This window comes from Struthio camelus, chromosome 9, assembly GCF_040807025.1.
Source record: "Struthio camelus isolate bStrCam1 chromosome 9, bStrCam1.hap1, whole genome shotgun sequence".
NCBI classification, from domain to species: Eukaryota; Metazoa; Chordata; class Aves; order Struthioniformes; family Struthionidae; genus Struthio; species Struthio camelus.
Window position 1 is genome coordinate 32,872,444 of NC_090950.1, and position 15,198 is coordinate 32,887,641.

A 15,198-nucleotide genomic window follows, 5' to 3' on the forward strand; every position below is an offset into this window, starting at 1 on the left:
GCCCGGCAGCGCTCTGCTGGAGCAGGGCAGTGCTGACGGCTGTGGAACTAGAGATTTGAAAATACTAGCGGTTTAATGAGCAGCCTGCCTTGGTGCCTGCGCTTGCAACCATCGCTCCACAGCTTTAGCCTTGCGGAGCGCAGCTGCTGCTTCTCCTCGGGCTGGTGCGGAAAGGTAGGTAGCTGCTCCTCAGCTCTTTCCCTGTGCCCTGCGAGGTCCTCTTGGAAGCCTTTCGTGACTCCCGGTGTGGGAAACAGCGGACTAAGCATTCTGTCAGCCTTATCCTCAAGAAAATGGGACCGAAAGCCTGTAGGACTGACTAACCGCCAGAAAGGCTTTCCACGTAATATATTTTTAAACTAAGGGGAATAGGAAGATTGGTGAAGCTGGCAAAAGCATCTCTTGTGTGGTAGAAACCGTTCTGTATCGCTAAGGAGGAGTGGGAGCGTTTCACAGACCCGCCCGCCTTACATCTTAATGCGGAGAGGGGAAAAGCGTATCGGCCGTAGGGGCGGAGATGGTTTAAAGGTGAACGCTTTTTCCTTCAGGGATGTTGCCGCAGGTGCGCGGTGGCCGTTGGGGGAGGAGCCGTTGGGGGGCGGGGCGGCCGTGGCTCGCGGCGGGAGGAGCCGTTGGGGCGGCCGTTGGGGGGGGGGGAGGGGGCGGCCGTGGCTCGCGGCGGGAGGAGCCGTTGGGGCGGCCGTTGAGGGGGGAGGGGGCGGCCGTGGCTCGCGGCGGGAGGAGCCGTTGGGGCGGCCGTTGGGGGGGGGGGAGGGGGCGGCCGTGGCTCGCGGCGGGAGGAGCCGTTGGGGCGGCCGTTGGAGGCGCGGCCGTCGCTCTCGGGCGGGGCGGGCGAGGTCTTCCTTTCGAGGAGCGAAGCGCTGCCGGGCAGCCGAGGCCTTGAGGCAGCCGCTTTGAGAGCGGCTCGTGGCCTGCCGCGAGCTCCAGGTTGGGCTGGAGATCCGATGAGGAAAAGGCCGGCGGCACAGCACTGCCACAGCGTGAGTACTCGGTAACGTTAACCCGCTGCTGCGGCAGCGCCTTCGCTTATGAAGAGCGTCATTCGGCTGGTGACCGGATGGCAAAGACCAGTAGCTGGGGCAGCTGCCATATGAAGGAGGCAGCAGGAATTGGCGCTAGGGTTTACATGTGTTCTAGCCCAATCGACTACTTAATACGAGATTTCACTGTGGTGAAGACTGGTGTGTACTGTAGAATACCCCTGATAGAGTGCATCATGAAGAGACTGATCAATCGAAGGCAGATAGCTGGGACTTTTTAAATTTACTTTGGGGTAGTGCTTTATTACCTGCTTAACATCCTCAAACATCTGTAGCATATTTAGGATGAGGCACGGGTAGTATATCTTAGGATTGACGGAAAATATGTCTGTGGTTTAGAAAATGCAAATATGTTATGTGCTGCAAGTCCACATATACACTGACACCAAAAGCAGTTGTGCTTTTGGAGAGTGCTGTAAAAAGTTAGCCTCTTGCTGGGGGTGCTTGGGCAGACCGCCTGTGGTGAGCGTGCTTTCCTGGAGTGTTACCGGCGGATGGCAAACTGTAGGCACACCATCACTTTGGCACCACAGCAGTTGCACTGCTGCAGTAGCAGCAGCAACTGTTCTTCTGGCTTTTGCCAGATCACAGCTGACAGTGACCAAATATATGCTTTATGCAGGTTAAATCAAGGTAAGTGGAATAACTTGGCTGTAGTACTGTGGCTCCTACTTCTGCAGATAGATAGCATTTGCTGTTGGAAACTCAGGATAGCATGCTGGCACCGATATAATTGGGGGGGGGGGCCAAACCCAAGTGTGCACAGTGTATGCTTGGGGCCGGGGGGGGGCACCTATGTAAATTTGTTATGCTTTAAAGCTGATTGTGCTACTAGCAGTTACCACCGCAAACCTGAGTGCCGCCCCCCCCCCCAACTGTAAAGTGTTAGGTGAAGGGGGGGGGAGGGTGTTGCTTTTCTTTGTTTGAGGAGGAGGAATTGACATTAGCCATATTACTGGTAAGGGGAGGAATTAAAAGACAGAAAGGAGAGGAGGAAAAAAAAAAAGGTTTAGCAAATCATGTCAGGTCTATTCTGCTTGTTAATGTGTTCTGCAATACTTCAATAATGGCTAAAAATGGCTTCCTAACCTGAAGGATGACAAGCACTGATAGTAGCTAGCACTTCGGTAAGACCATAGCATTAGCTTAGCAAATCAATCAAAGCTAGACTGTAATGCTTTCAATCCCCTCAACCCTCCTCCCCCCTCCCCCCCCCAAAAAAGGGAGAATCAAGAGTTAGATTGTATTGTTATGTATGTTTTATGTTATCAGGGCAGTGACCAGAAGAACCACACCCTGAAGTGGTCATGAAATGGCATGATTAGAGCTTTTACTTCAAATGATAGGGCGAAATAGTTGCACTTCCGTGACTGTTTAAGCCTTTTAGCTTAACTTTATTTTCTTACTCCACCCTCCCCCCCCCCAAAAAAAAAAAGGTGCCAAAACTTACATGTTTCTGAAAGAGTTTGAAAACTAGCTTTTTCTAAATGTCAGGGTATTAAGTAAGTGACCTGTAAGGTAATGCTGAAGTAAGGTTTTAAGATGCAAGTGTGGTTTGGTTTGGTTTTGTTTTGACATATAGCTAGCCACCAACGATGACTGTTTCCCAGGTCAGTGGGCACCTGAGGAGGCTGTTTCTGCATGTGTTTTAGAGGTGTCCAGCACCTTCTGGAGCACTGACCTTATTTAAAAAAAAAAAAAAAAGATACCACGCATTCCAGTTACTGATTTCTTGGGATGATATGTGCAAGATGCAGAAAATACAATATTTGTAACTATTCTTTGTGTCACATTAGTGTTTGGAAATGCTAAAGTCAGGTTAAGTTTAGGTGGCCACTGTGTGTCTGATTGGGTGCTTAATGGCCTGCCAGAATCCACAGTCCCAATTTAGGCATACAGGTTCACCAAGAAGAGAACTGGGGGGGGGGGGGGGGGGTGTCTTTCTCCAGTAGTCAATACTGGTTTTGGCTCAGTGTTAAGTGTAAAACTGAGATTTCGCTTCTTACTCTGATTAAACACATTTATTGGCCGAGATTGTGTATAATTTAAACACTTTGAATTTAGGCTGAAATACACCACCACCTCTGCCTTTTTGTAACCGAATATGCATGAATATTTTTACCTGTCTGCATTTTAAAACAATACTCCCAAACGTCCTAGAGCTCAAAGGGAAACAGCTGTAGTGCAGAGGCTGCTGAAGTAAGACTGTGTGCGAGGTGTCGGCATACCTTAGGGAGCTGAAGCCTTACAGCTCCTCCTGGATATGGTGTAGTCTTAGTATGAAGGATGGTCTGTCTTTATATATTAACCTACAGCTTGCAGTGATGTGTTAGTCTTCTGCAATTATTGTATTTTAATTAACTAATAAATAACGCAGCCATAGTCAGAGTTAGAACTGGATCCAGCATTTCCATTGAGTGTGGGCTCTACACTTGAGTCCTGTTTAGTCATTCCATCCAGTTAATTTTGAGTTATTTTCTGTGCAGTCAGGCAGTTTCCAGAAGAGGCAGGCATGCAAGATGTACCTCATCCCAGAGCCAGGTTTTCAGAAGCTCCTAGAAAGCAAAGGTACTTGAGGAGTGTGACCACGTATCAGTGACCATGTTCCTACTTCCCTGTTCCCCTATCCCATTTCCTGTGGCCACTTGCTCCTTGTCTTCTACCACACATCTCTATGGACTCTTACCTAGTGCAGAGGCAAGTGTTGTATGTCGCTGCACCAAATTCTTATGAATACAAGTACAGTGGATTGATAGTTTACAAAATAGCAGCATTATGTATCCTATTTATCTTTACAGATTAGGAAATTGACCACATCCCCCTCAGGTTAAAGAGGAGAATTAATTTTAATGACAAGAAGGACATTAACAATTAAACTGGTGTTTTTCTGAAGAAAAAAACTGAAACTTTTCTTAGTAAAGATTTAAAAGCATTTTATTGTTGTCCTATAAAAATCACAGGCTGTCTTTAATTCCTGGAGAACTGTGTCTGAGAACAGGAAAAATGAAAAATAGCTTTAAAAAAATTACAACATTTTTTGGAAAAACTAAGTATGAAAAATATATACAATGTATTTAAAAAAATCTGAATATAATTAATGTCTGCATTTACACATTCAGTTATGTATTAAACATCTGCCTGTGTACAATAATATTTTTGTTAAAATATTAGCAGTATTTTTACTATGTTAAATAACCTTGTTCAATTTACAGGTTTTATCTTTATTACTGTTCTGTCAGTCCACTTATAAATTAATTTATAAGGCTGTATAACCCACTTGTCAGACTGAAATGTTCTTTTGTACAAAAGTACTGCCTTCCTAGTATATTTTTGTTACAGAGATACATTTATTAACATCAAATTCATTCACAAATCAAATCTCCAACATATTACAGTATATAAAACAGCATACACCCCCTGTTTAAAAAAAAAAAAAAAAAAAAGGACTGGAAATGTGACAAGAAGGCCTTTGTACAAGTTTTTGCCTCATTGCTTATTTAACAAGTATTCAACCCTGCTGAGTCATCAGCTGGTCCTTAAAAAGATGAAGATTTTTTATAATACATAGAGCATGCAAACTGGCACACTTACTTATATACAGAAACGATGCACTGGAATCTACCTCATTTTTGAGTGCATTTTGTTCACACAACGTTAAGTAGTTGTTTTTTTCTGTGAAATTCCGAAGCTAAACTGCTCTTGCAAAATTGTGCTGGTGTTGCATGTAGTGCAATTGTGACAAGTCTTCTCTAAAGCAGAGAAGAGCATGTGTGAAGCAGCACCAATTTGAGCTACTCTGACAACAAGGTCCAAGTATTATTTTATCTATCATTCTCCCTCCCTCCTTATCACTTGGCTGAAGCATCCAATAGCATTGTCACATTTCTGTATGGGAAGGCAAAGAGATAGCAAAATACGAAATTAATCAAGGTGCTGATCTATCTACTTCCACAGCTTTCCTCATCCTCTTACCATTTATACAATAGCGATGAGAAGACCTGGCAGCTTAAACCAAACTAACCAAACACACCCACCCACTAAAGAACTCGCTGCTGCTTTTTTTTGTTTGTTTGTTTGTTTTTGTTTGGCCTGTGGATTCAACAGGATCAGGCTAAAGCTGAAGGTAAACTCAAGTTCATTTGAACTTTTTGCCTCCGCAGAAAGAACCAATCCATCGCCTCTGGTACCGAAGAGCAGAAAGTTTAAAAACAAACAAACAAAACCACTCCCAAACTTTGTTTTCTGCAGGCAATAACGTAATTTGAAGTCCTAGTTAAAGACGCAGGGAAAACCTGAAACAAAAGGGACACACTTCCAGCAGTTAGAGTTCTTTGAAAAATAAATACCTAAACAAACTGCAAGTTTGGACATTAAATTCTGAACCAGAGTGTTGTGGCATTTAAGAGTGAAGTTGAAACTAGCTGGAAGAACATACTTACATGTGATTCATATGGATATCTTCTGCAGCTTGTAATGACTGAGACTTAAAAAAACGGGGCCCTCAATCTGCAAGTGCAGCCTATCCAACAAGATACTGGAAAAGCAACTATACTGCCAAAAAGGGGATTCAGAGATAAGAGAGTCTGGTAGGGTAGTTTACGTGTAGACAAGGGGTCAAGGATAGGTAGGAAAAAAGAATTCCTGGAAGAAATGAGCTGAGATACAGAGTAAGCCATTTGATAGAGGCAGGGGAAAAAAAAAAAAAAAAGAAGTCTAAAGAACAGAGGGTTGATCTCCAACACCTAAGAAACTACTTGTAGTTGAAATGTGCTATTGGTTGAGCCAGGTTTCAGTTCGGATCTCTCTCAAAATGCAAAACTAGGGAGATGACCGGTCCTCTGTTACTAGACTTTGTGCGTCTCTGACTCACATCTTCCGTGCTAGAGCTGCAGTGCATGCAACCATGCCCCCACTGACAGCAGTTAGTGCAAATGCTGTAGTAAAGAAATAGTAGGAAGAAGGGGAAAAAAAAAAAATTGTCTAAACATTTGTTTCAAGTCCAAGTAAACGTCCCATCCTTTCCATGTTTTTGTCAATCGTGGCACGACACGTGATCTCTTTAGCACATTCCATGGGAAACCAACCTCTCTCGCCGTCCCGCAATCGTTCCCCTTCATACCAACCTGTAAGGATGAACAGACAAGGAATAACAGATCTTACAAGCAATTTCACAGGTATTTTTTTCAGAACTGTTGTGTGTGTTACACTTGTATAGAGACAGTTGCTACTATCATCATATAAAGGATGCATTTATCTTTATAGCGCATGAAGTATAGGACAAAGCTATATTAGACAGGATTTTTGTGCAGGCAGACTAGGAACAACAAAACAGTAAAAATAAACAGGTTGCTATAGATTATATTTATATTTCACATACATTTGAAATAAATTATTTCTGCAATCCAAAGAAGCAAGCAATGCAGGCACAACAGACAGGATCGTTGATTTCCTATGTGTTATTGAATAACTAACTGCATTAAGTCAGACTTTAATATTTGAAGTAAGTGCTGAGAGCTTCAAGCGTCACTGAGTTTGCCCATTATGAGAGGTCACTGGAATCACTGGCATATCTAGGCGGCAAGACTCAATTTAGATCTCATGGTACTTGGTGGTATGGAACACTTACTTACACGAAAACACTTATTATTGAACAGAACACTTGCACAAAAACTCCTCTTACTATGAAGGAGTCATTGCCTCATTAGACCCTTATACTTAACAGGCAGTGAAGTACAGTATATGACATGACAAATAACTTGCATGTTTGCTGTTACTCAGACAAACCTGGTACTCCCTATAGCGTCTTTGAGAGCCCTGTTTATAGGGAGAAGTTAATTCCATTTATTATTTGTGGACATTGCACATGTCAGAAACAACCAGCACATCCTTTCCATCTGCAATTATCTATATAAAGTTTTGACAGATGATGAGTTACTTTAAACATCTCTTGCCTAAACAGAGGCTGTCCTTTAAAGCCTGAACCTACAGGTTCAGGTTCAGGGAAACAAATTCTAGCTGGATTCAGCGGCAATAGTGACAGATGGTTACTAACAGGAAAACGTTCACTCACCATCGTTTACTTTTTGATAAACCAAAACAACATCAGCAACTTGAAGAGACAGTTCATCTGACTGCTTTGCTGTGTAAGTTCTGGTGATCTCTACCTGAGTCAAAGCTGTGGAAGCAATAAGCCATGCAGAATTACTCAGTGCACATAATAAACAGGTTATCTTCACTAAAAAAAAAAAAAAAACCCAACCAAAACAAAACAAACAACTTTATGCTATTATTTAAAAAATGTCCGTCTTGGAATATTCTCTACAACACCTCAAGCAAGGTAGCAATTTAAGCAAATGGTTTTCTACTTGAGCAATTACACTCAAGCACACTTGGGTTACATACGTAAGTGATTTTTGCACTTGTGCTAACAAGGCGAAACAGCTAATCAAACCGGAGTTCACAAACGCATGCTGAAATTGCTGCACACAAGAGCAGTCCTCAAGGAATCTTGCTATGCTCAAAGAAGAGGACAAATTCACGCAACTAGACCAACAGAGCCCAGAAAAAAGCAAGGATGACTTTTTTAGGATTTTTATAATCTACACTTGCTCAAGGCTCCACTAAGGGGCAGTGTATTTCTGTTCTCATGTCAAAACCCTCAGAAATCTTATTAGCTGTGTCTTACTTGTCCTGTCTGTTTTCTGCAGGTCCCTGTTCTTGCCAAGCACCGTAATCCAGCGAGCTCTTTCACTCCTGCAAACAGCAAAGACAGATTTCAGTTTCCAAAACTTCTGGTCTTGATAATGGGAAAGACTATTAGCTTTCAAGACCGTATTATCTTAAATTCTTTGTCTTTCTCACGGTAGGGAAAAAAACACACACACACACACACACACACGCATAACCTCCTTTCTCCCCGCTCAAAACATAGCCAGAAGGTGTGATATTACTTTTAGTAATGTATTATTCAAACGTAATTAAATATTTTAAGTATGTTGGAGTAGAAAATAGGTCTACGTGTGTGGGACCTACCTGGCACAATATCTTGTACACCTTTACCTGTATTACTCATCCAAATTAACTCCTCCGCTAGTGTCTGTCACTACTATCTATTACTGATCTAAAAGAATCCATCTAGTGTACAAAGTGGCTGACAAAGGCAGTATAGCAATTTTAACACCAACAGGTTTCCTGTGAGGATTATCTACAATGTATATTTAGAATGAAAAGCAAGAACCCAAAAAGGAAATAAAAGTTGCTTTGTGTTTATCAAAGGACCCGTGTTCGCCTATGTGTTGGTTTGGGAGATCATAAAGAGCACATAAATACACAAGAACAGAACTGAGCCCTAAATTACTCTTTTGAATCTGGCCTTGTATAACCTAGGAAAAAAACAAACAATTTCAGATGGAGTATTTTAGTATTTCTGAGGAGAGCAGAGCACAATATCTAGGTTCTGAATATCATGAAATAAGTCACAGAAGGTATAAATTACTGAGAGAACTGATTTTGGAGAGGAGCAGGGTACACAAAAATGATAGCAGACAGGAAAGAAAAAGAGCTAATGCAATGTCACCCCAGTTAACAGTTGAACTAATACAATTTAACCAGTATAACTTTCAACTTTCGGCAAATCAAGATTTGAACTTGGCTCACAAACCAAACATTTAAGCGAAACTAAGTTTTGCCTCATGATTGCTGAGGGCATTCAGTGATGTAGATCCTTATGAATAAATATCAGCACAGGCTAGAGTAACGCAGGGGCGTTGCAGGGTTGAAGATTTCCTCTTTCCTCCACCATAATGAAGTTTCTTGTAGTTTTTGGATAACTTGAGTTTTTAAACTAAAAATAATGAAAAACATCTGGCTTCTGCAGAAACATTTTGTAAAAATCTGAAACTTCTGAAAACAGAGAAAAAGATCTGTTTGGAAATAGCACTACAGCGTCTCCAGAAGTGACAGAAAATGGGACATCGCGTACACAAATAACAAGAGGCTTCTCTAAACTAAGACACACCTTCCAAGATGCACCACCACTCAGTAAGCTAGGAGGCAACTGATCAAAGGAGCTGCATGCAGTCTATAGAGCCTGGCCTGAAGAGGAGAGGGAGGACAGGAATTACTTGAACTACATCCCACTAGGTATCATTTCCAAGACCAGAGTTTTAACAGTCTCTTCCTAGAAGGCAGATGTTTTCTTATGGACTTTATTCCAGCTAGCTCTAGAAATCTAATTTCTTTTTACAGATATTCAACATTTCTTTTGAATGGAGGGATTTAGAATTCAAGACTTTCAGATAATTCTTTATTCAGAACGCAGAAGGAAAATCTCAGTGATTATTTTGGATGGAAATATTTGCGCTGTTCTTTAGTACTTAAAAATAAATTGTATTTTTTAATTTAAATCCACAACAGACATTCTTCCTCAAAGATGAAACAGTTGTACATTGTTTTACTGACGTTTGCTATCAGTTGATCTCATGATGATAGCCAAAACTAAAATAAAAGCTAGTTTAGACGTTTCAGGGATTAAAGGCAGGCTGTGCTAAACTTGCTGTGTTTCAACCAAAATAAGGTCCATATAGGATTTTGCACAAGCTTAAATTGGTTCTTCTTTTTAGAAGCGTGTTACTTAGAGATACATGTTTGATTCCTTTCCTCCCTATAACCAACCACTGTTAATAGGAAAACTAGGTTTCCTTTCAGGCAACTGAGAAAAATGGGATAATGTTAGACTGTCTTCCAGTTTAAATATATATTTCTTCCTAATCTATGTACACTAAACATTTTGTGGAAACAAAACAACTGTCTTCCCACCAATAGTCCCACTCCCCCAAGCATGCAATGTTTTTGTGTATGAAACATCCTGCCACGAAAACATTCCTGTAAGCCTGTAGCCCACTCCAGAAAAGATGAGGAAGTAGGAAAGCTCTTGTGTATCTTCTCCCGGAGCTTTTAAGATAATGTTTCAAGACAGTCATAATGCTTCCTGTGCAAGAGGCGAACTGGAAAATGAACATAAAAACAGATGCCAGAACCGACATATGGATATTCTAATACTAAATGACAATTTAATTTAACCCAATGTCTCCAGTAGCAGGACCAATTATCATATCCATTCCAGTACCTAAGAATGGAATTACACAGTACATACTAAGGCACATCAGGATTTTTTTGATGAATGGCTCTCCAGACACTGGTAATCAGTAGCCTTTATGCCTGTGGTGCCTAGGTGGTATTTTAACTTTTTCACAGTGAAACAATTATTCCCTTTATTCACAGGGCAATATAAAATTCCCGACATAATGCTAAGATTTTTGTACTTGAGAACTACACACCAAAGTGACCAGATATGATCAAACTGCACCTAGAAATCTTTGAATCGGACAGACATTTAACTTTCACATGCATAAAGCTCTGTATCCAGGAAGGCCTCGAAACCAACCAGTTTGGCCTTCAGGAAGATTCCCTTCCCATCCTTCTCTCCTAAGAGAAAGTTAAGTTTTTCTGTACCTCGAGTATACAATACTCATAATACTCTAAAAAAATAGCTTTCAAATCAAGTAATTATTTTCAGAAATTTTTCCCTGAGAACGACAATCTGCTAGACCACTATTTCTATTACAAACAGCATACAGCAAAGTAATAATAAATCCGTAGAACAAAATGTCTTCTAAGAAAATCCAGACAACTAAAAATGCACTGCATGTTTCCTCCCCAAGTATGCATCCCAAACAAGTCTGACTCATATTTGCACTTTATAATGAGATCTTTAATAGAAAACATTAATGATCTATAGTTTCTTTCAGGGTTATTCTAAACTTTGAAAGCAAACCTAAAACTAATTTTTTCCAGACTGAGATATGTCTGCAGCATTCTGTGTTTAGTGTGTTCTGTCCCGCCTCCAGCTTCCACTAAAACAGATAAAATCTTTCTCTTTTGAGAGGGGTTGTGTGGAAGTTAATGGCATCGTAGAGAAACGACGGCCTCAAAGATTTGCACCGGAAAGAACAAGACACTTCTTGTTGCTCTTTTCTAAAGCAGAACGCTCTTCAAAGCTGCTTCAGCAGAACAAGGACTACCTCTATCCCAGCATAGCTCGGCAGCTTCCCCAGGGCAATGCAGAAATCTGCCAAACTCCCCCTCCGCCTGTTCAACCCAGTACTGTTTCCACTTCTGCACCATCCAACCACTTAATAATAAATAAGTCACAAATCACTGTTGCAGGACAACCGCATTCAAAAACCTAGCAATGTTTGCTTGCTACCACAGTTATGGCTTAGGAGCGCCTGTTTTCACTTCCACCTGCTAATACTGTACTTTACACTTAGACCTGATGTTATAAATGCCACATTGCTAAAATAACTAACAGTTAGGATAACATAGTTTAAAACAGTAAGGCGCAAACCAGCACAGAAGAAATATCCGAGGCACAACAAGCCCAAATGAATCACTACAGATTATTCCAGGTCCTCTTATCAAGGTAAGTTTTGAGAAAAGCTCCCCTAACTACAACAGTAAAAGCAACTTTTTCTTCATAATAACCTGCATTATGCTTAGATTTGTGCGCTCAGTTATATTCAGCACGCACAGGCAGCATGATGTTCCACAGGACGAGACAAGCGCCCACAGAACTTGTGAACACTGTTACAGAGGGCCCCACATTCTCACTCTCACCACTTCGATGGCTTTTAATAGGCCTTTCATTAGAAATTTGAAAACCTGCAGTTCTCTTCAGAGATGCGTTCTGCTCTTTGAGGTCAGTAATGCTCCAAACTATTTGGAAAACAGCTATATATGTAAGCAGGCTATTGAATGTATACACATACAATGCTTTCAATTACGTGCATGCCATTTGCTATTCCAGTTTACTTCAGGCACTACGCTCTGGATGTATGATTGTTAGAGAAAGGTGTTATGTTAACAGGTAAGCTAGGCAGAAAACCTGTGTCTTGACTTCCAGTTTTCAGAAACAGATTTGTTAGAGCAGACGTTAGTAATTCTATTTAAACATATACGTATTCCGGCTACAACAACAAAATAACAATGACTTGGATACTTCAGTCACATTTGTAACAAAGAAAACAACATGAAACTTGCATACTGAAATGTGTAATCGTTAAACCATGTAGTTTATATAACACTTGCGTTATGTGGCAGAACTTTGGTGGGTTTTTTTCACGTACTATCACTCAAGCTGAAAATGACTTGCGTTTAATGGAAATTCTTTCCCACAAAGACAAAACAAAACCAAAAAAACCCAACCAAGAAGTCCAGACTGCTCTCAGATGAGGCATTAGCGTCTTCAATTTTTCAGCCAGTGGAATTTTAAAGATTGCCTTTCAAGGTCTTAGATCACTAGTGAGGTTATTTTGTCCTACTGTCAAACCAAGTATGAACTGGTGAGAGCGCAGAGGTGGAGAAACAGAAATCTAACATGCTAGAATACGAAGAGAGCTACACGTCCCTAAGGGGCTAAATATTTTTGACTGCCATACTCAACATCTGCAGAAAAATCACACACACACACAATTTGGAGAAGTAATATAGCTTTGGCTTGCATGTGTTCCTGTGTAAATCATAGAAACAAAAAATGGATGTTGTAGTTGTTGGATTATGCGGTTAGATTGTTGCAGTTTATTGCTAGCAGATTTAAGGTCAGAGAGGTGAGCAAGTTGCTGCAAAAGAAGTCTGAGAGAGGCATCCAGCTAACTACCACTTGTATCTTGTTTAAAAAAAAAAAATGTTTACAAGTAAAGAAGCATGTATGAAGGGACCTGGATTTACCTGAACTGCTGCAAGAAAGGAAACCCAGTCACTCAAACAGTGAAGCAGCTACCTGACCAAAGAAAGTGTTGAGTCAGTACAATAATAGTTTAGAAAATTAATAATTGTCCAAATTCTTCTCTGGACTCCCAGTGATATCCAGAGACTTAGGGCGGGTCAAATGAAACTCCTCCAGAGACCCAGCACTTAACAATTTAAATTTGGAGCATAAATAAGCAATAAAGATTAAAAAAAAAAAGTTAGGCTGATATATGCAGTACAAAAATCATGAATCTAAAGAAGTGGCATTTTAATGTTTATTAAAGGGACAGCACCTTCATACTAAAAATTCCCAAGTCTTAATGCCATATAAAGTAGCAGGCAGTCAGGCCTGGTGGGAACAGACCTTCTGAAGCTGCAGAAACTAAGCTCCAAGGACAGGAGGGCCCTAGTGCACCTGCACACGGGAACCTCTGCACCATGTGTTCAGTATCAGAAAACAGTTTCAGGGCAAGGACGTAAATGTTACGCCAGCTATATTGCTTATCAGGTTTCTAAAATAATTTTAAAAGCTTGAGAAATGACACTGCATGTGACTAAAGCATGAAGTTGTTCTACTATGTATATGGCAAGCAAAGGTAAAAATTACTAAGTTGTACTAACTTTGTTTTAATTAGCTTGACCTGGTGTCCTGACCTTAAGGCAAGGCTTACACATGAAATTCTTCCTTCTACTAAAGCTTCTATCCCCTGTTACTTCATTTTTCACTTCCTGACCATCCCACTAGCACTCAAAGTTTCAACTTATCTTATGTTCCTATAAAGCATTAAGAAGTCTATGAAAGGCCTAAATTTCTTGCCTTGACAGACAGCCTGTAGTCTGGTCTTTGCTGGAATCCAAATGGTTGCAGCACTTTAAGCTCTATTTCAAAAGCATCAACTTCATTTCTGCACGCATATAGGCTTTAATCCCTGTCCGGCAGTCTATGCTTGTTTTCCTCACCAATAACAACCGGAAGAGCTTCAGGTACGCAACCCTATTATTACATGAGCTGCGCAAAGATATGAATCAAGTCTTGTATGAATTTCACAGTATAACATTATGCACAGAAACTGTTCTCTCTGATGCATCTTCAGTCATCAAATTGGAAGAGCGCTATCCCTACTAGGGTAATTCTTCAATTTGGATAGCACAAAATCAAAGCAAGAACTACACCTTCCCAGTTCTTCACCTAGGTGCTGCAAATATACATACATCTGCTGCCTCGCTGCAGCTCTCAAGAAAAGATGTGTTTTATGAACATCATTAATAATTGCTTTTTGAGCCAGCTGACAGATTTAATGCACTGTTGGGTGGGGTATAAACCTACAGCACTAAAACACGTATGGCAACAAAATTTTCCAAAATGTCTAGTGCAGAGAAAGTAAGTCGGGAAACCCAGTGAGGAGCTACTCAACGTGACATACAGGCTCCTCTAAAAAGCAGTTCATATAAATAATTAGTCTAATAAATAACTAGCCTGGCAAAAACTCGTTGCAGAGTAACATGCTTTGCATCTTTAAAAAGATTAGTCCCATCAACTTCATTAAATGTTTCAATTTAACATTCAGTAGCTGCAAATTATAACTCATTACAAGTTTTTAAATGCTTGATACATCATGAACATATTAACATCATTTTGACAGGAATATAAACGTGACAAATTAACATGATTTTTTTCTCTTTTGCAATCTTTACTTCTGACCGATACACAAATTTTCCTATTAAAAATCACTTCCATCAGTTTTCTTTCAATCTTTCATGATTAAATACGGGTTTTTTTCTTCTCATTTCATGCTGTACTTAAAGAAAAATAGCTTTATCAAATTAGCCGGAGGGGTAGTTATTTGGAGGGCTTATCAGGAAACCCCACTGCTCCGTATTAGTCATACTTATAAATCTTTCCTATGGCTTTCTAAATTCATATGAACGCACCCCAGTCATCTCCCCCTCTTCCCCAGGTAAATCACCTATTTAATGTAAATTACTTACTACCTGCTGATCAGCGATTAATTCTTAAGGTGTACAGTAATTATATTCAATTTAAAATACGGCTGCGATGTTTTGAAGACAGCACCCTATGTTATTTCAGTTATCAACGTCAGATGTAAACATTTGTGTTTCATGTGGAACAACACTCAAGCGTGTTGTTCGGGTCGTTTGTTGGCCTAGGTCTGAAAAATATGTGGGTTTGGGACTGGAAGACTCCTTTTAACTTTACTGAGCTTTGGATGGGGCCTGATAGAGCAAGTACATTTGTGTCCTGCACTAAAACTTACAAATCTGTTTAGCTTCCGACCGTGTCGGGAATGGTGCTTACTGTAAAGTGTTC

The 15,198-nt window shown here is 40.6% G+C and overlaps 1 protein-coding gene across 4 annotated transcripts in view; it reads right to left on the reverse strand.

Moving 5' to 3' along the window:
- Positions 1–3,977: 3,977 nt before the first annotated feature.
- ARHGEF26 (Rho guanine nucleotide exchange factor 26) overlaps positions 3,978–15,198 on the reverse strand; it is a 90,140-nt gene continuing 78,919 nt past the window's right edge. For 3 of the 4 annotated variants that reach the window (XM_068955188.1, XM_068955187.1, XM_009676380.2), the window contains 3 exons: positions 7,747–7,814; positions 7,132–7,236; positions 3,978–6,184 (listed from right to left, as the gene is read on the reverse strand). In XM_068955188.1, coding sequence (XP_068811289.1) covers positions 6,042–6,184; positions 7,132–7,236; positions 7,747–7,814 — 316 coding nt within the window. In that variant the 3' untranslated portion in view covers positions 3,978–6,041. The other variant, XM_068955189.1, reaches the window with a different exon arrangement.